This window comes from Syngnathoides biaculeatus, chromosome 4 (genome assembly GCF_019802595.1).
Source record: "Syngnathoides biaculeatus isolate LvHL_M chromosome 4, ASM1980259v1, whole genome shotgun sequence".
NCBI classification, from domain to species: Eukaryota; Metazoa; Chordata; class Actinopteri; order Syngnathiformes; family Syngnathidae; genus Syngnathoides; species Syngnathoides biaculeatus.
In genome coordinates, this window is record NC_084643.1 from 29,384,410 (window position 1) to 29,411,235 (window position 26,826).

At 42.2% G+C, this 26,826-nt stretch overlaps 1 protein-coding gene across 4 annotated transcripts in view; it reads left to right on the forward strand.

The window, feature by feature from the left end:
* slf1 (SMC5-SMC6 complex localization factor 1) overlaps nt 1–24,304 on the forward strand; it is a 41,251-nt gene extending 16,947 nt beyond the window's left edge. For 3 of the 4 annotated variants that reach the window (XM_061818268.1, XM_061818267.1, XM_061818266.1), the window contains 4 exons: nt 1,544–1,617; nt 9,925–10,017; nt 11,113–11,295; nt 23,277–24,303. In XM_061818268.1, coding sequence (XP_061674252.1) covers nt 1,544–1,617; nt 9,925–10,017; nt 11,113–11,295; nt 23,277–23,764 — 838 coding nt within the window. In that variant the 3' untranslated portion in view covers nt 23,765–24,303. Of the gene's footprint in view, nt 1–1,543; nt 1,618–9,924; nt 10,018–11,112; nt 11,296–23,276 lie in introns of all 4 variants that reach the window. The other variant, XM_061818265.1, reaches the window with a different exon arrangement.
* Nucleotides 24,305–26,826: the final 2,522 nt, after the last annotated feature.

A 26,826-nucleotide genomic window follows, 5' to 3' on the forward strand; every position in this document is an offset into this window, starting at 1 on the left:
TCTTGATTGAACTGATGAATTTGACCACCATCGAAATGCATCTAAATGTTGAAAACGATGGCGATTGTTTAGAACAAACTACTGTTAATGGCTGTTTTCACCAAGCAATACAGTTCAATTTATTACATTATGTATTTTGGCATTTTCATTGTAAAAAGTTGTAAATGGTAACGTACAATCTCTAACCCCACAACTTTGTTGTAGTAGTAGTAATAAAACAAGTACTTTGTTCCATACTTGAACCAGGACCTTGTATAAACCAAAGAAACATGCAGTGAAAGGAATGGAAATCCAGTTATGCACTCAGTTTTTCTGTTTCTGAACATACAAAAACAGTTCTACACAGTGGAGTGAATTTTCTCCAATCTGTTCTTAAATAGGATTTAAGCTTGTTTTTAATTGCAACGATGCATTGTATATACAGTACCCCCACTTATCTAAACATGGTATTCTGATCAATGTTGTGCTTGTAAAATAAGAATTAAACAGATGAATTCATCAATTTTCATCCATCTCAGAGGGCTGCCATGTTGGGCTATATCCCCCATCTCCTGCCGACAGAAATTTACACCATAACTGCTCTCGCACTTGGGTTATGAACGTCCTATGACCAGACCCTGAAAAGCTTGACTCCACTGACTGGTGAGCTGACTAGTTGCTACCACAAAGATGTTCAGAGAGGAAGGTGTCAAGGGCAAATACTGCCTTAGGTCCAGAGTAGCATGCTGCTCCCCAATAGATCATCCAGTCTACATGGACAGGGTGTGCATATGTGTCACTCCCTCACTCATGGCCTCCTTTACTCAAACACAAGTCACCTCCACCTACTCCCACACACACATGCACACACTGGTGGGTAGAGCTAGTGTCTCCTCAGCCTTGTCCCTGCTAATAAAAAGCAGCGTGACAGGATATGTGTTTCCTCCTCACTGCTGGGAGCTCCTTACTGCCTTCTGAAACAAGCCAATTACCGGTGAACAAGCCGCCTCCCTGTAATACTGATAGCATTTCGCTTCAGCGCTATACCCACGCACACACCTGTCAAACTGCATGCAGGCAGATCCCACGTACCTGCTCGCAGAACTAGTGACAGCCCACAGCTATTAGCACGCCACTACTTTGAAAAGGCTTCACTTTCTTTCACTAGTTATTCCTCTTAATGTGCTCGCTCGCCTAGAATTCTGCGTCTGAGTTTGAAGCGTTAAGTAGGAGGAAAAGTGCTTTGGAAAAGAAAAATGTGTTACCCGTGTGTGTGTGTGTGTGTGTGTGTGTGTGTGTGTGTGTGTGTGTGTGTGCGCATGCGTGTTAACAGGGTGGGTGTGAAACATTTGATACAATATGGTGCCATGAGGAATTCAGTTGCTAAAAGGGGATTGATAAATGTTATCCTAAGTCTCCACTCTGGTGTAGTGAAATGGCCAGTCACTGAAAGTTTAGACTTGTTAATGTGAATCATGGGTAATTTCTCATTGAATTAATAGTTAGTGTATTCATGCCCATTTCCATAAAACCCCTTTGACTGTGTCCTTTGTGTCCTGTCCAGAACTCTGAGCCCAGTGAAGAATGAATCGAGGCAAGAATGCATCCCAAGAGGCCTCAACAAAGTTAATGCAGCAGGTAAAGGTCTCTCTCGCTCAGATAGGCACACACACACACACTACAGTTGCCAATGTAGCTGCACATTTGTGAGAAGCAGGCATTTAATGGACTGATGCGCTGCATTGAGTCCCCAATTCAAGAGTGAGACATAAATGGTGGTATCATCACTTTAGGTTTAATCAAGGGCACATAATGCATGGAGATGTACATTGCTTGCATCTGGTCAGCTGCAAATGCAACTGTGCCATGCAGTTATGCCAGTTGGGTTAAGATCGTGATAGCTTCTGTTTAGTTTGTAGTGATTGTCGGCAGTATGATTCTCATCATAAAATACAGTAGACCTTTTAAGGTCAACCACAAGCTGTTCAAAGAGAAATTTCTCCCTATGGAAATGATATGAATAGAAATAATATCTTTAAACATAAAACAAACTGTCCAGGCACTTTATTAAAACTATGACAGTAGTTGTTGCATATTTTGGATATTATGACAAATTACATGCAGCTCACAATGCGCTATTTAGTCATGTGAAAAATGACAGACCACAAGATGGCATGGAAATTGTTCCTTCATTTGGCCAAATTGTATTGAGCAGCCAGGAATAGATGCATGTACCACTTTCGTCACCAGATTACCACCAAGCAAACTGGATTTACGGTTTTATCCTAAGTATGACACTTTTCCCTATTTGTCATCACTGTTACCCTATTGTTATGGTATTGCGAAACACCGACAAAAAGCTAAACACTTTATAGTCAGTCCACATCCTTGCTGACACCATAGTCTCTTTCATGCGATTGTTCAACCTGAATCAAGTTTTGTCTCTTTTGAACTATAAGTAGCATGGGGATTTTGTGCAGTTTGAAAACACTGACTTTAAAGACATTCAGATTTTAAGGTTCTATTGTAATAGATGAACAAGTAAATGGCATGGACTGGAATGTGTTTCATGTACCAAACAATACTGCATATTAGCGTGAACTGTTTCACCTCACATCTCCTTTATTGGGACATTAAATGCAGCAATTAGGGGACCATTGCAGATATACAGCGGCTACACTGGAAGAACTTCCTGCAATTAAAGCCGTGGCACTCGGTGTGAACTCTCGAAGGTGTCAGAGCTCATATCTCCCCTGCTTCACCTGATCAGAAAGGCCCCATGCTGGAGGGGAGGAGGGTGAAGGAGAGCAGTGGGGGGTGGAAGCTAGGGAGCACTGAGCCTTTTGGCGTGTGTTGTTTTTCTGCTACGTGATGTCTATACCGATGCGGTCTGCATTAATTTTTGATGAACCATCGGCATAGCATTCTCCCCTCTCACCTTCTCATCCCCATCCCCTGCTTTCCCCCTTTTCGCCTCCTTTCTCTCACAGCTGCTTTCAGCCACATGTATAAACTTGGCTTTCCACATCACCTCCATGGAACCTCTGTCTTTGTCGAAGTAGCAGACAAGGGTAGAGGATTTATTTATTTATTTATTTATTTTTTTTTTTTTTTTTTTTTTTTGTGCCAGGCAAGTTCTCTGTTGGCTTTCCTAATTTGCTTTTGGATGCTCAGCAGAGATTTCAGCTGTGAATGTCGCTGAGTGATGAATATTTTTGTTAAACTTCACCTTGTACCACAAAAAATATCTGAGTTGATATTCACACAGCATATTATATTATAGTTTTATTTCAATGAAGCGCTATACTAAGCTGCAAGACATCAGTTGAGTTTGTAAAAGCCAAGTGCATATCTAGCAGTATTTATATTTTCAGTGAGAAACATTCTGTCCTTCCTAACTGAACTTACTTCCCTTAACATTGCCATCACTGTTAACATTGCTGAATCCTCGTGTTTGTATTGGCTTTTTGTAAAACTGCATTGCAATATAATCTAATTATTTGTGAATACCATTCAATCTACAATCCTATCTGCACCAGCTCAATACCACTAAAATACCGGGTCAAACAGTTGAGAACCGGGGTGTGTAGTGTCCTTAACGTTCAGACCTCTGCTGAGGCACCGAGAGGAGTAAATGGCTGCCACGGTTCGGAGACGGCAGCCAACGCTCTTCTATGTTGCTTTAATTGTCCTCTGAAGCCTTGCTCTGTCTGACTCAGTGCAGCTCCAGTACCAGTTGGAGAGACAGTATGTCAGCAGGCTCTCGATGGATGAGCAGTAGAAGGTCAGCTGCAACTTTGTGTCCAAGTTCTTTTTCCTGAGGACTCTCAGGAAGTGGAGGTGCTGTTGAACCTTCTGGATGACCGCTGAGATGTCTTCTGTCCTGCAGAGGTCCTCATACATCAGGACTCTCAGTAACCTGAATGCAGACTCTCTCCACGCTTCTGGATGTCCTCTCTATAGGTTGCCTCGTGTACTTTCAAGATCTGCCCGACTACTGTTGTATCGTCAGTGAACTTGATGTTATCATGCGATATACATTATACACCGAGCTGCAGTCAAAGGTGTAGAGGGAGGTTAGGAGGGGGCTCAGCACGCTACCCTGTGGTGACCCAGTGCTCAGTGTGGGGCTGGAGGAAACATGAGAGCCAAATTTCAGTCTGGGGTCTGTTGGTCAAAAAGTCCTTGATACAGGAGCATGTGAGAGGAAGGATGTCCAGGATGTCTAGTTTAGTCATCAGAATGTCCTTTATGATGTAAAGGCGACGCTATAGTCCACAAAGAGCATCCTAGTGTAGCTATTTGTTCCAGGTGGCTTAACACAGCGTGTAAGTTAGGGCTTCCTCTGTCAATCTATGCACCCAGGATGCAAACATGTGGCAGATGAAGTTGGGGGGGAGACAGTCTTTGATGTGGTTGAGAACCAGTTTCTCAAAGCACTTTGTGATGACAACATGGCGCGGTAGTCAATGAAGGCTCAATGAAGGTTTGTTTTTGGGAATGACTGCTTGGGCCAGTGAGAGGTTGAAGATCTTGCAGAAGAAGCTGGACAGCTGATGGCCAGATGCTCTGAGCACCTTGCCTGCTATTCTGTCAGCAGCTTCCTGGGGTTCACGGCCAGGCGCACACGCCTCACATCGTGGTCTTGAACAGTGAGTTGGGAGGTATTGGACCCTGGTGGGGAAGGGGGGAGCACTGGAGAAGCTGAGTGTTGCTGGAGTGATTCAAAGCAAGCAAAGAACCTGGTCAGCTCCTCTGCCACTGACTTGCTTGTATTTCCTGGAGTCACATCACAGCCTCTGAAGTTTGTGAGCCTCTGTAAACTCCGCCGCACCTCCTGAAGTCTGCTGCTGCCAAGCCTGGCCTCTATCCTCATCTTGTTGTCTGTTTTGGCATCCATCTATTCATTATCTGAGCCTGTTATCCTCACGAGTGTCACAGGAGTGCCGGTGCCAATCCCAGCTTTCATCGGGCAGGAGGCGAGGTACACCCTTAACTGATTTACCAGCCAATCGCAGGGCACACGGAGAAAGACAACAGTCACACTCACACTCACAATCACACCTAACAGTCACACTCACAATCACACCTAGGGGCAATTTAGAGTCTCCAATAATTGCACGTTTTTTGGGGTGTGGGAGGAAACCGGAGTACCCTGAGAAAGCCTACGCAGGCACGGGGAGAACATGCAAACTCCACACAGGCAGGGCCAGGATTTGAACCCCGGTCCTCAGAACTGTGAAGCCAACGCACTACTGCTGCACGGATTTGGCATTTTTTATCTTTTTTTTTCTGTTCAGCTCGAGGTGTGCTGTACTCTTGTCTTTTAACCTGAAGGCACTGTCGCTGGCCCTGAGGAGTGAGTGGATCTGGATGGTCATCCAGGGTTTCTGGTTTGAAAAAACCCTGAGGCTTTTCTTCACACATACAGTTTCCATACAGAACTTGATATTGTCCAGTACAGCTCCTGTGTGTCTGTCCAGGTCCCGGTGTACAAATTGGTCCCAATCTGTGTGTTGTCTTGAGGTTCACTGAGTGTAGACTCTGGCCCGGTTATTACAATCTTTGTGATGGGCCTGGATTTATGTCTGAGGAGGTAGTATGAAGGAATAAGCAGTAAGGAGATGTGGTGTGACTCACCATTTTTGATGGAGGGGTGTGGTTATATAGCCGTGCTTAATGTTGGTGTACACATGGTCTAAAGTGTTTCCACCTATTGGTGGACATTGAACATGCTTGTGAAACTTTGGGGGTACAGTCTTCAGATTGGTCCTGTTGAAGTCCTCGACCATAATGTGAACACCTTTAGCGTGGGCCCACTCTTGTTCATCAATGACTGATTAATTTATTGTATGATTGACAGTATGCCATTTATGAATGCTTCTTCACGAACATGTCTTTTTACTGATTAAATTAAAAGCCACGATTGTTTCTTTAAAAAAAAAAAAAAATCCCTTTACATGTCATGAAATTTTTTTGTTGGCAATAGCTGTATTCTGGAACATCCATCCATCTGACTTTGGACTGGATTGGTTGCCAGCCAATTGCAGGACACACGGTTCAAGAATTTGTGGGCCAAGTGACACTCAGCAGGAGTGTAGGCTTGCTGACTTGGGGATGTAGAGAGCGACACATACTTTCAACATTTATATTAAAGTATGATATGAGGAATTTATAGAAAGGACAGGCGGATTTATCCTTTCCGTGCTTGTAAATGCTGAGTATGCAATTACCCCAATAATAGAAGTGTTGTGTCCAAATTGGAGGCATTAAAATGATTTAACAGAGCGTGGATTGGTCCTGGCATTTGTGGGAATGTGTACACATGGGGTGTAGTGGACTGGGTGTTTAATCACAGCATTTTAGAGCACAGTTATGGCACACTTACTGCAGAAAACTCGCAGCACTGCTTACTCGTTAGAGCTTACAGGTTTGGGCCAAGCTCTGCACACAGTCTGTTTGGGTGGGTGAGTTTGGAACTCATATAATTTACAATGTTAATGAAAGACTACAAACAATTGGTCTGATGCGTAAATGTAACATTTAAAAGTAAATAGAAACCAGAATTGTTGTCCAAGATACAAGTGTCATAAAGTTTCAGCAAGTTAATGAAAACAGTTGAAAAAAACAAATTCAAAATTGACTCTTAGGGCCACCAAATCAAGGACTGATGAGGAAAAACTTTTGGAACTTATGCAGCAATATATAGGATGCCTCTTTCAACACTGTACCAACACGTATTATTGTATGTCAGTATCACATCCCCCACAGTGCTATAATTTCTGTTTAAAGGTGCTTGCAGTTTTTATAAATGGCTAGTGTTTTGATGGAGAATGGAAAAATATTTTTGTTTTGTGTACATAACAGGATTTCGGATTCAAATACTGGTCTGAAAGTGGAAAATGTTGCTTATTATTCATGTGTAAACGCTGCGGGACTTTCTAAAATGAATGACGTAAGAGTATGCCTCATTTATCCTTGAACATGCTTCTGATGTTTTGTGCAAGTCAATCTGATGAGCAAATATAAGAGTGCATTTTCTGTTTTGGATAAAATCAGGAAGATAAGCAGTACATTTGTGTGGTACTTTGCTTGTTTTCTTTGTACAGGAAATTTTTAAAAATGTAAAGAAACAAATACCTGATCATCTTCTAATTACACCCTCAGTCTTTGAAGCAATGTCAGGGTTCGCACGTGGCCCTAAAAGTCCCTAAAACCCCTAAATTTTCGAAGGTACATTTAGGGGCTCCTAAAAGTCCTTAAAAATACGCGAAAACTGGTCAAGTCCCTAAAAAGGCCTTAAATTAAAAAAAATCAAAGGGAGGACCTATAACGCCAAAAAAATATCTTTTATTTTAAAAAAATAGCGATCCGTCTGGCGTCCAAAACAGCCGGAAATTATCAACGGAAGTCACCGTGTTGACGACTTGTCGCCATCTTGTCGATATTCCGTTGTTTGTTTCCGTGATTAGGCATTTCACTTCGTCTTCATTACGATGTAGCGTAGTTCTTTCATCGATCCAACTTTTACCATGGGGAAGTGAATTTTTCAATATGCTTGGGTTGAAAGTAAGGAGTTCGGGAGCTGGGTTCGTTGAGATCCAAAATATCGGCACATGTTTTATTGCCATCTGTGCAAGCAGAGTTACCAGCTTGAAAAGATGGGCGTCAAAGCGCAGGAGTCGCACCGGAAAAACAGGAGACATGCTGATTTGGCGAAGACTCTCTCATCTTCCATTGGTATGAATCTGTTTCTAAAATATCAAGATAGTGAAGCATCAACTTCAGAATGTGGTACTAGCAGTGCATGCGCACCTACAGTTGTCCAGTCATCGACTTCAACCAGCCCGAAGTCAGGCTTTATGAACGTAATTCAATACACGAAGACAGACTCGTTTAAGGCAGAGATCGTGTGGACTTTAAAAGTGATCTGGAGCCATTATAGTTACAAATCTTGTGAAAATAATTCAAAAGTGTTTGCAGTCATGTTCCCAGACAGTGACATTGCTAAAAACTACCACTGTGGGGAAAGGAAGACTTCGTACCTGGCTCCATTTGGCATCGCTGCCCACTTTTCATTTCTACTGCCTCAAAGCCAAAAAAGCCAGAATAGAGACTGACATATCTACGCTTATTGAGAAGGCAGAAGAAAAGAGGAATCTGAGGTTTATCACAGAGGCCAATGCACTCAGAGGCAGAGCAAAGGACAAGAGAGCCACTTTGGCACCTCTGCAGCAACAAATAGAGGAGGTACTGGGTAGGCTCAAGGAGCTAGAGTAGGGGTGCTGAGACAGACATCAGTAGAAGACATTTGTGTATATAGTCGCAATTGTAGTTATGAATGCTTCTTCACAAACATGTCTTTTTAATGATTAAATTAAAAGCCACGATTGTTTCTTTAAAAAAAAAATCCCTTTACATGTCATAAAAGTTTTTTGTTTGCAATAGCTGTATTCTGTTATGTACTGTTTGTGAAGACATTGACAATGGTCGTATCAATGAGAACTACCACAAGGGGCGACAGGTGATCACTGTCACAGGTACTGAAGTACTGGAACATTTGATGAACCAAGAACGGTTGATGGCACCATTGGGTGACTCTTTTTTTTCCTTACTCTTGATTTCCCACGATGGCCCTAAATTTTTTCGTGTCCGCCCTAAATTTTTCGTGTCAGCCCCTAAGAATGCCCCTAAATTTTTTGGGTCACACTGAGTATGAACCCTGAATGTTATCCGAACAGCATTGTTATTACAATAAATTACATATGGAAATTATATTTTTATCATTTTGTGACTGTCTTAAAAAAAGATGTTTGGTGTTTACCCTTGATCTTGAGCTGGTTGAACAGAATTATTGCTAGAACATTCAATTATATTTTGAAAGTGCTTGTTCTTTTCCAATCAGTTCATATCTGCTCTTTCCTAAATAGACTAAATAGAAATGGAAATCTTTGCATGTTCAGAACGTTTGCTAGAATTAATGCTCTAACGCCACTGTTTTTAAACTGCCGTCATGAAATACTTGTGTAATTGTGCAGCAACTCAGATGGACATAAGAATTGTCTTTCGCTCATACGCATTGGAGTAGCACCTCTGTACTGGCGTGGCATCCTGGAAAGAGCTAGTAAAGCATTTCTTTGAAACTTTGCTTTGCGGTTTTAAACTGCCAAGCACAGTCACTCATGCTTGATCATTAACTTTCCTCTGAAGTTCAGCTGTATAGTACATGGAAAGTGGGGGTCTATCCCACTAATATACTGTATGCCTGATTTAATATTGTATCAGAGGAAGCGAGCAGAGGGGTACAAATGAGAAATAAATTCATATTTAAAAATGTCAATCCATATCTGTAAGGGTCTTGTCCGCTCACTGTTAATTTGCTGATTAAACGTCACTTGGCGAAAGTGGGGATGCCCACTGGGGCGTTTGAACACGGGATCAGTGAAGCAATCACTTTGGAGGCTTTGTGCGGAGGCTGTCTACCAGAATTTGCTTTCAAACCACAATATGTGGACCGGCACTCCGGAAGCAAGACTATTCTAGCACCACTTCATTCATCCAGTTTCCATCGAGTCACATGTTATCTTTGTTCATGGAAATTTGGTGGGGTGAAAAAGCGAGAGAAGTTTTCCCACCTCTCCATCTTAAATTCTTCCATCCTCGAGAAGGTATGCCCCCTTTTGTAATCGCCGTTTTTAATTCACACTTTCATTGACGGTTTCCGGTTCAGGAAGTGTTTTTTTTCGTTTTTTTTGGGTTTTTTTGGGGGGGGGGGATTTCTGTGGTATTTGATTCATGGATGGCAATAATTGGCACATCATAATTTAGAATTTTCTCTTTTGTCTCTTCTTTGTGTTTGTGTGTGTGTGTGTGTGTGTGTGTGTGTGTGTGTGTGTGTGTGTGTGTGTGTGTGTGTGTGTGTGTGTGTGTGTCTCCTGATCGAAGGCGAGACCCTCCTCCATAGAGCATGCAAGAGGAACCAGGTGGAAATTGTTCTTGAGATTCTGGCAAAACCTGGCATTGATGTCAATGTTAAAGGTAAGACTACTTTTCTTGCGTTCAGCTCTGTCTCAGCTTGGACCCCCCATCAGGACTTATCAACACAGTAGGGGAGGGAAAAGAGGAGGAAATAAGTGTACTAATGCATCATCATCGGGTTTAACCTTTCACTGAAATTTAAAGGGTGTGTCTTTAAACTGCAAGCGAGGCTCAGAGTCTTTTCTGTATAGATTTCCGCTGCCTGATGATATTTAGTAACGACTGTCCTTTGTCTGCTTAGGTCAAACAATTACTTTTGGTCTCCATTTATGGAAATGTTGTGCTGTTTTGAAAGGTTTTGATTATTTCGTAATCATGCTTTAATAGCAAAAATGAACTTGGCTCTCAGTGGGGGGTTTATGGAAGAGGTAAGTTCCAATTTAGAAGTACAGTTATCTGGTAAAAAAAAAAAGCCCATGTTAGTTGGTGCACATGAAGGGGGTAAGTTTTGTTTTAGTAATTAATTTAGAATTTAAACATTTCTTCATTCATATTGAAAGTGGGACGTACGTATGATGTGTGAATGGTCAATGTGTCATGCATTTCAGATTAGTTCTCACAGCTACGTGGTGTCTTCTCAATCAATGTACAAGCAGCTAATCACACTTTAGATTTTGTCAGGCCAACTGATGTTGTTGGCTCATGCCAGGGCCTTAAGCTCATCATATTGGAACCCAAGGAAAACAGTCACGCCCCCACTACTTTAGTTCAGTGTGGACAAAAGATGAGCAACGTAATTTATGCAGCTATTTCCTGTTTTTAAAATATGCAGGAAAATAATTTCTTTAGCTAGTCCTTCAAATCTTTCTTGTGAATTATCTAGCAAGTGAATCATGTCAAGACTTGTATCGCTTGTTTCACCCTCCACTTTCTTGTTTTCTTTTAAGAAAGTAAATATTGAAAACATTTATTTTACAATTACATTTATAGGGTTATTGTTGGGTTGTGAACTTCAATCATATTCAGGATTGTCTTTATGCTATTACAAAACATACTGGGTGAACTGACCTCTTTGGAAATTCAGGCTCTTCTGGAAATGATATCTATTGGTTGGCATTTCTGGGTAAGCATCTTTTCATTTGTTTTGCTATCTAGACTACGTAGGATGGACACCCCTCCACGAAGCGTGCAACTATGGCAGCACTGCGTGCGTGGAGGCTTTGCTACGCCACCAGCCCGCCCCTCTTATTAATTACGTGGTGGACGGAATTAGTCCTCTGCATGATGCCCTGCTCAACGGGCACATGGACATTGCCAAAATCCTTCTGGAGGCTGCAGGTGGGTCAACTTCAAAGAGCAGTTTGAAGTCTTAAGTCTTAATCTTAAAGTGAATGTTGTGGTCTGAAAACAAATTATTTTATTAGTGAGAACCTATGATGGCTCTGAAAATCTATTTGGTGGCCAGTGTGATTCTTGCAGTAGGTTATGAATGCCATTACATTTTTTTGCAGATATGGTTAAAATTTCTGTATCTTTCATGTTTCATTAACATCCTTTTAACCATATTTCCTCCTATCATCAATCTACTATGCGCTAGTTTATTTAATCAAATGGCACACCCATCTCGATGATGGGATCATATAATATTGAAAAAAAACACTTGTCTGGCTTATTAGCTGCCAAGAGAGCCAATCCTTTGGAATTGTCCATTTACCGTAGTTAATGATTTACTGCAGCGGTTGGTCACATGTCACTATGGCTGTAAATAAAACAAGCTTTTGAGTTATGTGGCCAACAAACACAGCTGAGCTTACTGGCAGATGAAACGCTATGTTTAAAGTTATCAAAAAGCCAATTTGATTGTAAATTGGTCTCTGCCAGTGTGAAGCCAAACCAGCTTGGAGCGGCGTAAGTTGAACAAAGCCAAGTAATGGCGTCAGCAGTCCTACCGAGAGGTAAATGGCAACAATGCTCTTCTCATTGACTACATGAATTTTGGATCATCTACACAATTTCTTCCCAAGTAGTAACGCTCATCTTTAAAACATTTGGGCAATCCTGCAGTTAATGTTCATTTATTCATTTGTTTTCTTTAATACATGGCAATAAAACAACGTTGCGAGAAATTCCCTTAACTAACCTTAATTTATTATTTTTTTAATACCGTGAATTTTAGTTTGTATTAATAAATGCTGCTACCTGCAAGGTCCACTCACTGTAAAACTTTCTATACTATTTCATAGTAAATCCAAATCCACACTTTTTTTTTTTAAAGCCAGTATTTTGACAAAGTGTCTTAACCATGGCAGCCCTAAAACCTATGTAATTTGTACTTCTTGCTCATAAATATAAAATAATCAAATGAAAATGGAGACAAAAATGAGAATACTTCTTAACCCTTACTCCTGTACTGAGCTTCAGATAAACCGGTCCGAAATGGAAAGCAAACCAGAAGTAGAGTAGCGTTCAAGAGCAGATTGTGTTTTATTTAAAGGTTCCTCCGTATTTTCATTTAAAAATTACACTCACCTATGTCTGTCCATGATTTGACTAATTATACTTCATTTGATGCGACATCCCCCATAAAGATGCTCTCAAAAAAAAAAAAATTAGACTGGGATGTTTTGGTACCACTGAGGAAATCAAACACTCTTTCCTACTCTTCCTCCAAAAAAAGGAGATTCAGGGAATTATAAGAGGTCCGAGGTAACAGCCCCTGTTATGTGTAAAATAACAGCTACAGATGTGTGTGATTGTGATTGTGTGTGTGTTTGTGCGCGTGGGTACAGTGAATGACAGACGTCTGGTCTGTAGGTTTAAAAAAAAATAAGAAATGAAAATAAAGAAGGAGAATAACTTCATAAAGGAGGAGAATAGGTTAAATCGGAAGCAAGCTGCAGGCATCTCCATTCAACTCGTCTCCTCACTGTCTAATCTTTCCTCACATTTGATGGTCATCTTGTCCAGCAGCTTCTGAGAAGGCGTACTGCTTGCCTCTTGACTCCAGGCTCTAGCGTCTCTAGTGGGCTTTTTCGCTAAACTATATCATGTTGGCGTAGCCATCTTGAACTGATCTGCTTTCTTGAAATTTTGGCTTGAGGGGGGCACATCTGACCTGGTGACTGGAACCATTGTTTTCTTGGGGGAAAAACCTACGCACACATTCAAGAGACTAGTCGATAGAAAAGACTAGTGAGCCAGATGCCTTTTCCATGTTCCCGTTGTTTTGTGTTTTTTTTTTTTTTTTTTACCAGTGCCTGCTAGAGGTTCCTGGAACTATATGTTGTTGGGTTTTTTTTTTTTTTGTTTGTTTTTTTCCATTGGAGCATCATTCACTCTAGCATCCTTGTTTCCATCAAACAGGCTGAGCCAAGCTGGCAAGGTTTGGATTAGGCCAGGGAGGGCAACACTGACACTGGCACGTCAACAAAGGCTTTATTTTGGAGTGATCTCACCCCTTTGTAAGTCTGTCTGCTCGGAGGCCTGTGTGTGTGTGTGTTTGCGTTCGTGTGTGTGTGCATGCAAGTCCACGCGGTGGGGTGGGTCCCTCCAGGCTTATGGAGCTGGCAGGGAAAGGATGCCACGGCTGAGGGCAAGGCTAACTCTCATGCTCCCTTCCCTGCGCCCAAGGCTACCCCACATGACCCATGTGTTTGTGTTGGGGGTGGGGGGTTGCAGGTGCTTATCTTCAAAAAAATATCCTGAATATCAAAAATTGGACCGATATAATGAAATGAATGTCTGCATTTATGCATGTAAATGAAGTGTCTCCGCGTTCATATGTGTATGTGGTGCCTCTTGAGTTGTCAGCCCTGTTTAAATTTTGCAGGTGTTCCTGATCGGAATGGAAATTGAACTAAGGTTTTGCAGTTCTGGCACACACACGGTCACAGTGAGTGTGTCAGTGGGGATGCGGTGGCAGTGGGGAAGAGAAAAACCATTAGGCCATCATCCCACCACCCTACACCATACAACCTGCCATGTACTTAAAAATACACTAATCACACCAAATACTATAAATTGCTGCTATTTGTGTGGTATAGGCACACAGCCAGGGGTGGGCCACATTGATGTTTAAAATTTGACAGGCTGGCCAAGTCAAAAGCAAATGGTAACATAATGAAATATTCTTCTTCTTCTTCTTCTTTTCCTTTCGGCTTGTCCCGTTAGGGGTCGCCACAGCGTGTCATCTTTTGCCATCTTAGCCTATCTCCTGCATCTTCCTCTCTAACCCCAACTGCCCTCATGTCTTCCCTCACCACATCCATAAACCTTCTCTTTGGTCTTCCTCTCGCTCTTTTGCCTGGGAGCTCCATCCTCAGCATCCTTCTACCAATATACTCACTCTCTCGCCTCTGGACATGTCCAAACCATCGAAGTCTGCTCTCTCGAATCTTGTCTCCAAAACATCTAGCTTTGGCTGTCCCTCGAATGAGCTCATTTCTAATCCTATCCAACCTGGTCACTCCGAGCAAGAACCTCAACATCTTCATTTCTGCCACCTCCAGTTCAGCTTCCTGTTGTTTCTTCAGTGCCACCGTCTCTAATCCGTACATCATGGCCGGCCTCACCACTGTTTTGTAAACTTTGCCCTTCATTCTAGCAGACACTCTTCTGTCACATAACACACCAGACACCTTTCGCCAGCTGTTCCAACCTGTTTGGACCCGTTTCTTCACTTCCTGACCACACTCTCCATTGCTCTGTATTGTTGACCCCAAGTATTTGAAGTCGTCCACCCTCGCTATCTCTTCTCCCTGAAGCCTCACTCTTCCCCCTCTACTTTTCTCATTCACGCATATATATTCTGTTTTACTTCGGCTAATCTTCATTCCTCTCCTTTCCAGTGCATGTCTCCATCTTTCCAATTGTTCCTCTGCATGCTCCGTGCTTTCACTGCACATCACAATATCATCTGCGAACATCATGGTCCAAGGGGATTCCAGTCTAACCTCATCTGTCAGCCTATCCATTACCACTGCAAACAGGAAGGGGCTCAGAGCTGATCCCTGATGCAGTCCCACCTCCACCTTAAATTCCTCTGTCACACCTAAGGCACACCTCACCATTGTTCTGCTGCCATCATACATGTCCTGTACTATTTTAACATACTTCTCTGCCACACCAGACTTACGCATGCAGTACCACAGTTCCTCTCTTGGTACTCTGTCATAGGCTTTCTTTAGATCCACAAAGACACAATGTAGCTCCTTCTGACCTTCTCTGTACTTTTCCCCGAGCATCCTCAAGGCAAATAATGCATCTGTGGTACTCTTTCTAGGCATGAAACCATACTGTTGCTCGCAGATACTTACTTCTGTCCTGAGTCTAGCCTCCACTACTCTTTCCCATAACTTCATTGTGTGGCTCATCAACTTTATTCCTCTATAGTTCCCACAGCTCTGAACATCCCCTTTGTTCTTAAAAAATGGGAACTAGAACACTTTTCCTCCATTCTTCAGGCATCTTTTCGCCCGCTAGTATTCTGTTGAATAAGTTGGTCAAAAACTCCACAGCCATCTCTCCAAATTGCTTCCATACCTCTACCGGTATGTCATCAGGACCAACTGCCTTTCCATTTTTCATCCTTTGTAGTGCCTTTCTGACTTCCCCCTTAGTAATCATTTCCACTTCCTGGTCCTTCACTCTTGCCTCTTCAACTCTTCCTCCTCTCTCATTTTCTTCATTCATCAACTTCTCAAAGTATTCTTTCCATCTATTTAGTACACTACCGGCACCAGTCAACACATTTCCATCTCTATCCTTAATCACCCTGACCTGCTGCACATCCTTCCCATCTCTATCCCTCTGTCCGACCAACCTGTAGAGATCCTTTTCTCCTTCTTTCATGTCCAACCTGGTGTACATGTCTTCATATGCCTCTTGTTTAGCCTTTGCCACCTCTACCTTTGCCCTACGTCGCATCTCGATGTAAACATAATGAAATATAAACCACCAAAAAACGTTTTAAGACTTAGATTTACTTACAATGTGAACTGTGTTGTTTTGTTGATCACTTTTTTTTTCCAGTGCATCAAAGTCTGGTGCTAATATTGTTGTGGTAATTCTCTGAACAGTAGGTGCAAAGTGGTAGACATATCAATTACCCACTACATAAAAAAAACATTAGCTTAACTGTACATATTACTTGTTATTGTACGCCACACGTATACAACAACATCAACCAATAACTTAAATAGTGTAAAAGCAAGAAACGTGCAGAATTGACGACAACAGTACAGTAAGTACTTAAACATAAACAAGGACAATATTCCCACTACATTTTTCTAAACTGACAGATACAGTGGATACATGGATGTCAACTGTGGTCCATGAAGGCAACTGTGTGTGTCCATGAGTCTGGACATGTGTGTAGGAAAATGTGAAAGCGGCAGTTTGTTATTGGGGGCATACAAACACACACATACACACGCTATTGTTCCCACCACAGTAATTTGTAAGCGATCGCACCGTTACTGTGCACTGTAGAATCAACAGTCACCTCCCAATTATATCTGCAAGTTATATGGATTGTTAAATGTTTATGAATGTTTGGGCGATGAAGCTTCGAATCATCAGGATATAATTATGTTTTGCTAAGAAATGTTATAAACCCGTTAGTAATTGCATTCTGATTAGTCTGTTAGGGGAAATTAATGTATCACTTCACTCATTTCCTAAAGTAGCACAATTGACATTTCGTCTCTTTGGTTTACTCCTGGTGGTTGAATTGTCCAATGACTGTAGTCATGATCTCGTTATGATTTGGGTGTTTCTGTATCAATTTTGGGCGGCCCGGATTGAATTGGTCATCGGGTTGCATGTGGCCCGTAGGCTGTAGTTTTGGGGGGTTGGCCAATATGTTAATGACTTTTCCGTGAAAAATTCTGTGATCACAGAAATATATTTCTGGGTAAATCTGGTGCCAAATTTTCAAGAATTCCATCAAATGTAGAGTGCACTTCTTGATCACATCAAGTAGAGGTGTTGTGAATTCACTCTCCGCTAGCTTGTTGTCTAAAGAAGCCATGACATCGCCCACAGGAAGTTGAGCTACATCAACTGTGGCATAGCTCAGATGGGCAACTTTTTTTCTGCTCAATATGACACACTGGCATAAGAGGAGTTCAGAGCACTCAAAAGGCTTCTTCCTATCCTGATCTAGCAACTTTTTGTGGTTTAATGATGACTTTTGTTGATTCTGAGCGCCCCCGCAGCAGTTACAGCAGGACACGGTCTCCTCTGCAACACAGTCGCGCTGCACACAAAGTACATTGGACACACACGCGGGCCTCATCACTGTCAACATGTTAAAGAAAGTTCATTGCGCTCTGCCTTTATTTCCCAGTGGGTGTTGAACTGAGCTTGGCTGCTATTAGAGGTGAGTGTGTGCTTGGGGCACCAGCCATGTCTTCATGTTTCAGACGCACACCTCTCTCCATGTTGGTTTGCAATCACTTTTACCGAGCTGGAAAATGTTTTACCTTTTTCCCCCTCAAAGGTTTTCGCTCTGTGACTATTGGTTGGGTGTCAGTAGGCCTCAGACTCTCCTTCGAAATCCACATTTGTTGATAGTGTGTGGTATCAGGTGTCTTGTTTTTGAGTCCTTGTGGTTGACATGTTTGTGTTCAAAACTTTTAAGTCTACAATGGCACCTGAAATTATTATTTTTTTCGTCCTGGAAATATGAAACACCATTTCTAAATTATAAATTCATTTCTACCTCTCTGCTCTGAGATCGACTGACTCGGGTCAAATAGTGGTGCGCAGAGTCCAAAGCAAACATGGTGAAGCAGCATTTAGCTATTATGCTGCACAGAAATGGAATAAGTTGCCCACAGAGGTGAGGTAACCCCCAAGTGTGAGTGTTTTTAAATTGAGGTTGAAACCCCTTCTTTTTTCTCATGCTTTTTAGAATAGATCCACTTTTTGATCATATTACATGCTCTGTATGCGGTTTTGTCTTTTTTTTAATATTGTGTTTGTCATTTTTATTGTTTTTTTCCCATTTTAAATGTCTTATCTGTTTGTTTTAAAATGCCTTTAATCATGTAAAGCACATTGAGTTCCCTCGTATATGAAATGCGCTATACAAATAAATTAGCTTTACGAAAATTGAGGCATTTGTTATATACTTTTTGAGATCAGCGGTGTTGGTTTTATAAGTGACATGATTGTACAAGCACTGCCAAGCAGGTTGGAACAGCTGGAGGAAGGTGTCTGGTGTGTTATGTGACAGAAGAGTCTCTGCTAGGATGAAGGGCAAAGTTTATAAAACAGTGGTGAGGCAGGCCATGATGTACGGATTAGAGACTGTGGCACTGAAGAAACAACAGGAAGCAGAACTGGAGGTAGCAAAAATGATGTTGAGGTTCTCGCTCGGAGTTAGTAGGTTGGCTAGGATTAGAAATGAGCTGATTAGAGGGACAGCCAAAGTTGGATGTTTTGGAGACAAGGTTCGAGGGAGAAGACTTCGATGGTTTGGACATGTTCAGAGGCGAGAGAGTGAGTATATTGGTGGAAGGGTGTTGAGGATGGAGCTGCCAGGCAAAAGAGTGAGAGGAAGACCAAATAAAAGGTTGATGGATGTTGTGAGGGAAGACGTGAGGGCAGCGGGACTTAAGGAGGACTGAAGGAAGCTGAGACTTTTTTTTTTCAACAAATTTAGCTTTAAGAAATACTTGATTATTCACAAACCCTAAGTTAATTGGGAAAAGTTAATGGCTATTTTTTTTTCAAATGATAGGCTCCATATCTGTAAGCTGCCTTTGTGGTTCTCTCGGCTAGCCTCGTTGCTTCAAGGTGCTAGCTAGCATCTCCCAGGTTCACTCTACCGCCCTAGCGCTGTTTGCAGGCAGTGACGGGGAAGAGAACATGCTTAGCTTCTCCTCAGACCAGAGACACAAAGTGGGAGCATTGCGTTTTCTTTTCCTATGTCGCGGCCTCTTTTTACGCCAGTTTTACCCCTCCTCCACTCCAGATTTTGTATTCCTTGTCTTTGCCTGCCCTCTAAAGGCTAAAGGACTTTGCACTCACTGTGTGTGTGAGTAGATTGCATCTGGCTGATTGGAGAATCAGGCAGAGGAATTTTCCTCTGCATGTGAATTATTTTTCCATAGCTGCAGAAAACGGACACAAATCTGCACGCTTGCACAGGATGGTGTAATTACCTTGTGCTCTAGTGCAATCCCCCCGGTGCCATATTTATCTCCACCGCAACGTGACACCCAGCGCCAAACTGAATACACGTCACCTGCCAGCCCATAACTGCGTGCATCATCAGTATTGCATTGTGCATGTCAATAAAAAAGTCATTTGACACTAGTTAGCGTGAGTAATGACATCTTTATCCGGTTAGACAGTTGTAGCGTCATAGCGTCCAAGTGATTTGTAGTCAGTGATGGATCACAGAAAGGAGCATTGCTGGATTTGCACGACAGGTCCAAGTGGACAATACAAATTTTAAGTTCTGGATGATGCTGCGGTACACTCGCCTTACTTCAGTGCATGCAGCGTGGGTTCAGATGACCCGTGCAAATTCCACACTGGAAGGCTTGAGCCAAGATTTTAACCCCAAACTGTAGAGCTGTGCAGCACACATGCTAACCACTACTCCACTGTAATGGTTCCACTGAATGTGTGAGTGATAATTTAATGAGACCTGTCAGGCTTAAAGGAAAAGTCAACAAGTAGGAGGCGAATGGAAATGAAAAAGTGTGACTTTTGTGAAGCAGGCAAATATGTAAGGCTAACAAAAAGTAGGCCCACGCACATTTAACTTTCAGGGCGACACATTCAAAAGCACAGTGAGTACGACTATTGTATGCACTTTGAGCCCAGAGCCATGCTGCAGGGGCCCTCGCCTCCCCACCCCAGCGTCAGGCTGCCTGTCAGCTGCTGTTGACACTGACGGCAGGCTGACGCAGCCAGACTTCAACTCCCTCAATCTTTTGCATCTCTGATGATGTCAGGCGAACAGATGCGGGTGATCTGATTATTTCTGAATGTTCTGAACTCATATTTGAATTCTCTTGTTGTACTGAGCACAATAATGCAAAGGTTTGGGTCCAAGTAACTGAGTCTCCCAAAGGGATGTTGTTCTTCTTTAGGCAACGAACACGTTGAGTGAATTGACAGAACCTTAGCTACTTGTACCCAAGTAGTGCACTCCATTTTGCCTTCTAGTGAGATTCCAAACATGATTGGAGAAGAAATTTACAGACATCACCTGGGATAGCCTCCAGTTCCATGTGATCCTGAAGTGGATAAGTGCTTGAAAAAAAATTGTGGGGCGGTGGGGGGGAATTATAGAATTTTTTTTTATTTCAACTATTGTGGCACCACTGTATTGAAGTTCTGGTTAAAATTTATATCCTCGCTTCCATCCAATTTACCCCTTGCTATGTCAAAAATACCATCGTTTTACTGTAATGGTGACCCTATCCCAAATGAAAATAACTTGCTGGAGACAAAAGGACAAATTTCCCTTTCATCCCGTCTCCTCTTTAATCAAACGTCTGCTCTTATGTCCTTGACTACTGCCATTGTTGTCTGACCGATGCATTTGAAAATGTGCCCTCTTATGCAAAAGTTTATGTAGATTCATTCCACGAGTTTTGTAGATTGCAGGGTTTTTTGCAGCACTATAACGTAGATGAGCGCTGACCTTGGTAGCCTGCGGCGACTGCGCACGCCATTAGTTCCTGTCAATTTTGTAAAGTGTCATTTTCGATCCAAGTGACTTTTGTAGCCTTGTGCATTTTCCACCACAAATCCGTGGCGTCGATCGGCAACAGCTCCCAAAATGGCTTTTGACAGCTCTTCACCTGTTTGTGTGTCACGCATCAAGCCGTGCGCTCGCTTGAGTGTGGCGAGGTTTGAGCGGTCAAGTGGCCTCGAGAGCAGGTGGTATCAAAACGCAAACAAAAGGGTCCGCACTTGACTCACAGGTCTGACGCCAGAAAAATGGATCTGCAGTCCTCATAGGATTTAAAAAAATGTTGGTCTAGTCTTTCTTCCAACCCAGCACACAGGCCTCGTGGTTACCGTATGGACCTCACAGTTCTGAGCTTCTTGGTTTAAATTCATGTGTGGAGGTTTTATATTCTCTGTGCGCTTGTGTGGGTTTCCCCTGAATATTTGAGTTTCCTCTCACATTCCCTCCCAAAAATGTATGAATACTACTACAGTAATCCCTCGGTGCATAGCGGTTCACCTATTGAGGGCATCGCATCAGTGCATCGCTGTTTTTTGTTTTTTTAGTGCAGTGCATTTACCCACCTCCACATATCTGATAATGTCAGCTTCATTGGCCATATGACTGTCTTGTGGCAGCAATGACCCACAACATGAACGCTACTAACTAAAACACGAGCCGCAGTCACAGTTTTATGGAATAAATTCAGATATTTTTCGGACGAAGGGGCACATAGCTAATGCCCACACTTATAAGAATATTGACGGGAATAAATGCGAGTAAAGAGCAATGTTCAAAACATCACTGCAATGACTTTTGGGTTCCCGTAATGCTTTTTGCTGACTACATTGCCAGGACCATCAATGTGAAGAAGGGTTCAAATAGTTCAGGCAGGAAATTGTCTGGTCACGTCGATTCCACATGGGCTGTTGCTAATGTCTTTCAAGCAAAGCACACTTGCCTTTAATAGCCATGTGCTTATGTATTGTGTATGGTTGGTGATTTTATGTGGACAGATGAAGTACGCCTCTCTATAGTATCTTTTACCATTATTATTGCTAATACAATATAATCACAGTTGTATATTATTACTGTCTTTTGCTCATCATAATGAAGTAACAAGGATCTTAGCCCTACTAAGAAGTCAGTGTTGTAGTTGAACACAATGTAGTGGTACACACGCTTTACTTTGGTGCGGGTAGCTTGGGATCGATTCCCCCTCAGTGATGGTCTTGATATGTACCCTGTGAATGACTGGCGACCACTTCAGGCTGTAGTCCGCCCTTTGTCCGAAGTTAGCTGGAATAGGCTGCACCGCTCCCGGGACCCTTGTGAGGATAAGCGGCGTGGAAAATGGAATGGGGGGGGGAGGCAGTTTTGGTCGATCGTCTGAGCATGTGACAAAAAAAAGACAACGTATCATTCATTCCGTTGGTTGATTCTGGTGTGCCCAATACATCATACACATTCTTGCATGCTGGCGAGTTGGCCTCCTGTTTGTCTCTTGTTTTTTTTTACATCCGTCATGTGTTCAAACCCTCTGTCGACGACACACTCTTGCACGCACCCCCACCCCTTTAGGTAGATCGAAGGCAGTTGGCGGCTTGAAAAGTAGATGTTTTGGCACCCCTGCTGTAGATAAATGAACAAAAAAACATAGTTTGAAATACTGTATATGGCAGGGATGAGATTTTCCGCAGATTTGCGGGATTCTGAGTTTTTTTCAGCTGAAATTGTCATTTTTGTGAAACGTGTAAATCCGTTGAGAAAAATTTTTTTTGGGGGGGGACGTGGGGCGAGGCTGGGATCAAGACCGGCCACCAGCATCTATCGGCAACGCTCTTCGTGAAATTAGTCACAGCTGTGGTAGCGGAAAGCAGCCTTGCTCACCCGTTTACGGCATTGCTATCTGTTTGCATTAAATTTGGTGTTTATAATAACGACAAGATTCTGATTTCCGGAAGCATTTTGGCGGTATTTTCATTTTGATGTTAACATTTCTTAGAGAAGCATTCTGTTTACTACTGCATAGATATAACTTATATACATATGCACGCATATGTTATCGAGCCGTCTGCACGTTTTCCAGTGTGGCGAAAGTCTTGGAGCGAAAAGATGAAGATCATGCCTGCGAAATTGATAAAAAAAACCACGGGGTAAAAAACTGTCTCAGATGGGCATGGCTTGAAAAAACTGTAACAGTACAGATAGGAACGAAAACTGTAACATGTCTAACTGAAAACATACAAAAAGTGGACGTTCCCAGCAAAGTTCTGTGCACTCTGTGTTCTGATAGGAGCAAAAAATATCCAGGAGCATATCCAAACCAGGAAACGCAAAGGGAAGTTGGACGTAAATTTATCAAGTATTATATAATTGACAACTGTTAATACGATTAGGCCCATCTATAGAACTTATTGCTCACTTTTATATTTCATGATCGCTTATATACAAACAATTTACCAGAGGTCACCATTTAACAGTGTGTTTTATAACAAAATTTCGTGCCCAAAGTGGGGGCACACCACCTTTTGACAGCCCCCCACCACCACCACCAAGGCAGACATTTTCGGTGTTTTTCCAAATTGTTCATTCTCATCCCTGATATGGTTGTCACTCCTAGGCTCTGAGCTACTTCAGCAAGCAGACAGAGAAGGCCACACTCCATTGGACCTCGTTTCCGACACAAGTGAGAGGGCAGAGCTTATCCACAGCGCCCAAGTGGGCGACTCCAAGCTGAACTCTGCGAAGGTGTGGAACCACACCCTCCTGGAGGCGGGGTCCTGCATGTTGGCACACCTCCTCGTGTGCTACCAGCAGGAGAAAGGCCTGCCGGGCTCCACGCCTGCCATCGACGTGGGGCGCTTGCTGGTACGGGCCCTGGAGGCGCACCACCTCCAAAGAGTGACGCTTGGCTGGACGGATCAGCGAGCAGTGAGTCTGGCCGATGATACCCAGACGTTGCTGGAACTGGCCAAAGGGAAACACTCGGGGCAAGTTTGTGAGGCAGTGAAAGCATATGAAGGAGAGAATACGGTCATCCTCATGGTGGTCCTGGGCAATATTCAAGCAAAAGGACTGTCCCTTTTGGCTGAAGTAAACAAATATTGAGAACGCACATAGTCATGGATGCCTGGAGGCTTATTATTGCACATGTTTTTGTACTTATATGCCACATAAATTGAGATTGTCAAAAAATGTTCGACTTGTACTACTTCATGCTTATTTCAGATATGCACACAGAGCTGTGAGTTGTTTTTTTTCAATGTTGAAATAGTGTTTATATATATATCGCAATAATGCATCTAAACTTGGTTCGCTTCAGTAGTTAATTCAAAGAGCAAGTTTTATCAGGCAGATTAAAAGATTTAGTCAGTAGTCAATTCCTGCCTAATTTCTAAATTCCTAATTTTGATTGTTCCTGGTACAATATTGATTTTTTTTTTTTTTTTTAAATTACAATTTGAATCTTTTCACTTTTTGAATTAGGATACTGAAATAAATTGCGTTCCATTCCACAATGTTCTGATTTATTGGTGCATCTGTATTATTGGCATACACAATTTCTTTCAGGGCGTGGACATTGATTTGAACCAGTACAAGTGCAATGTTAAAATTCTACTTTTAAAATAATAAAGCTCAGTTTTAATTTGAGTGCTGTAGAATTTTACTGCTTATCATATAAGGCAACCAAAATGTGGTACAGCTCATTGTATTTATTTATTTATTGTTTAGATCGTGTTATTGTACTGAATTCCATTAGACTGCAATATTGTATTTAATGTTGCTTTTGAGTCTGGTCAGTTTATATGCCAGAAACCTAAAAAGAACACATTGGCAAAATTCAGACTAGTAAAGATAAAAACAAATTTATTGTCATATTTCTCATCTTGGACATCCTTCAGATCCATTTCATTTCCGTGAGACAAGAGTTGATTTGTTGACGTGAGCCAGCCCACCGGAGCTCCTGCAGTCTTTCCGCAGTTACGTGACGTCACGGGTTGAACGCATGACAGTGATGTCGCAGGCGGGCACAAACATTGCAGGCAGACGCACAAAAAAAAACAAAAAAAAGACACCTTAGAAAATGAGGCAGGCATACAGGTACTTTACAGTGTCAATAGCAGACCATCAACAAGCATACGGTATAAAATACAAACATCATTCATTAAGGACGTAGCTATGTACACGTAGTTAAAAAATAAATAGTTTTGTTTCAAGTGGGTGCAAATGAGAGTTGTTTTTCCCCGTCTTCGTTACAGTCTGATGATACATTCATTTGTAGCAGGGGTGTCCAAACCTTTTCTTCCAAGGGCCAGAGAGAAATTAGAGGGCGCAAGGGCCACTTTGATATTCTTCACTTTTTTTTTTATTTGGCGTGTGGGCTGGTGAGAAACAAAGACGTGTCACAAGAGAATGAATATCTTATTTGAGTGTATCAACTAAGTAGTAGCAGGCAGACAATGTAGGGATTCAGTAGGGTGCAAATGGCACCCGGGGTCTAGTTTGGACACTCCTGTTTATAGTTCGAAATGCAGAGAGGACAAACACTTTCGTTGACTCACACGTTGCCAAAAAAAAAAAGTGTTGTAAAATAAATTCAGAAATTAGAGGCCACACAAACAGTGTTGGAACTCCAATACACATACAGGGAGTCAAAATAGATGAAATATGAAATCGCGGCTGTACCAGCTTCTACACTTCTGGGAAGACTTTTTGACAAGATTTTAACTGCGTGTATCTTTGGGATTTCCCCAAACTTTTTTACGGAGTGTAAATCAGGAAGCTCAAGTTCGGCCACACATCCAAGCATAACTCACTGAACCTCGCTTTATGTGCTTGGAGCATTGAATGCATTTTTATGTTACAAAATTGCACACCAGGAAAAAAAAAGCGCTCGGTCAGAACAAGACACAAGCCCTGGAATTCACAAAATATGGCTGCTTCAAAATTCTCACAGTGGACATGCACCTAACGATGAAAATTTCAGACCCCTCCATGATTTCTAAGTGAGAGAACTTGCAATATAGCAGGGTGTTCAAATATTATTTTCTTTGCTATACATGTGGGGTTGTGTATCTGTGTGTGTGTATGATTACTTATTGGTGTTTTCTTGCGTATGTTTAGGCACCCGTTTAATTAATTATGATGAATGTTTGTGTATTGTCTGTGTTTGTGTCTACGTGTACACATCTGCGGTTTGTCCATACGAGTGTGTCTATATGGATTCTGTGCTTTAGTGTGTATGTTTGTTTTTGTGTGTTACTGTATCTGTAAGTGGTTCGAGAGTGTTTCTCTGTGTGTCTACTGTCTGTTCACATTCGTGTATATGAATGTCTGTTTTTGTGTACATTTGTTGTAAAGTGTGTGTCTTTAATGCTGAAAACAAGATGAGCAGAAACGTGATCCTTTCAAGGGTGCCAGGTGGCCTCAATTGTACAAAGTGTGGAACTTCCAAAGTCAAACACAGCTTAAGTTGTACAGTTTTACCCAAAATGCAAAAAAAAAAAAAAAAAAAACACTCAAAAGCCAAACCATTATCACATTCCATAAGATCACGTGAGACTTCCTTTTTTCCTTTTTGGGAGATATAGAAAACACTAGCGGTACGGTGGGTCAGCTGGAAAGCATTGGTCTCACAGTTCTGAGGTCCCAGGTTCAATCGCGGACCCGCCTGTGTGGAGTTTGCATGTTCTCCCCGTGCCTTTGTGGGTTTTCTCCGGGCACTCCAGTTTCCTCCCACCTCCCAAACACACAGCATTAATTGGACACTCTAAATTGCCCCTAGGTGTGATTGTGAGTGAGGCTGTTTGTCTCGATGTGTCCTGCAATTGGCTGGCAACCAGTTCAGGGTGTACCCTGCCTCCTGTCTGTTGACAGCTCCAGCACTCCCTGCGACCATTGTGAGGATAAGCGGCTAAGGAAATGGATGCATGGATAGAATACACTAATTCCAGAAATTCAATTGACAGGAGGACACTGGAAACACCTTGCTGTTACCTCGTCACTGCATCTGTCAGGCGCCTTCACACATTAAGTAGTTTTATTTTACTTTAGTTTTATAATAGAGTAATAGAAGCAAGGGTATATTTTTGGGGGGCGTTAGCCAGTGTCATGGGTGCATGAGAGTTCAGCCAACCAGTCTACATGTGTTTTGTGGACTTGGAGAAGGC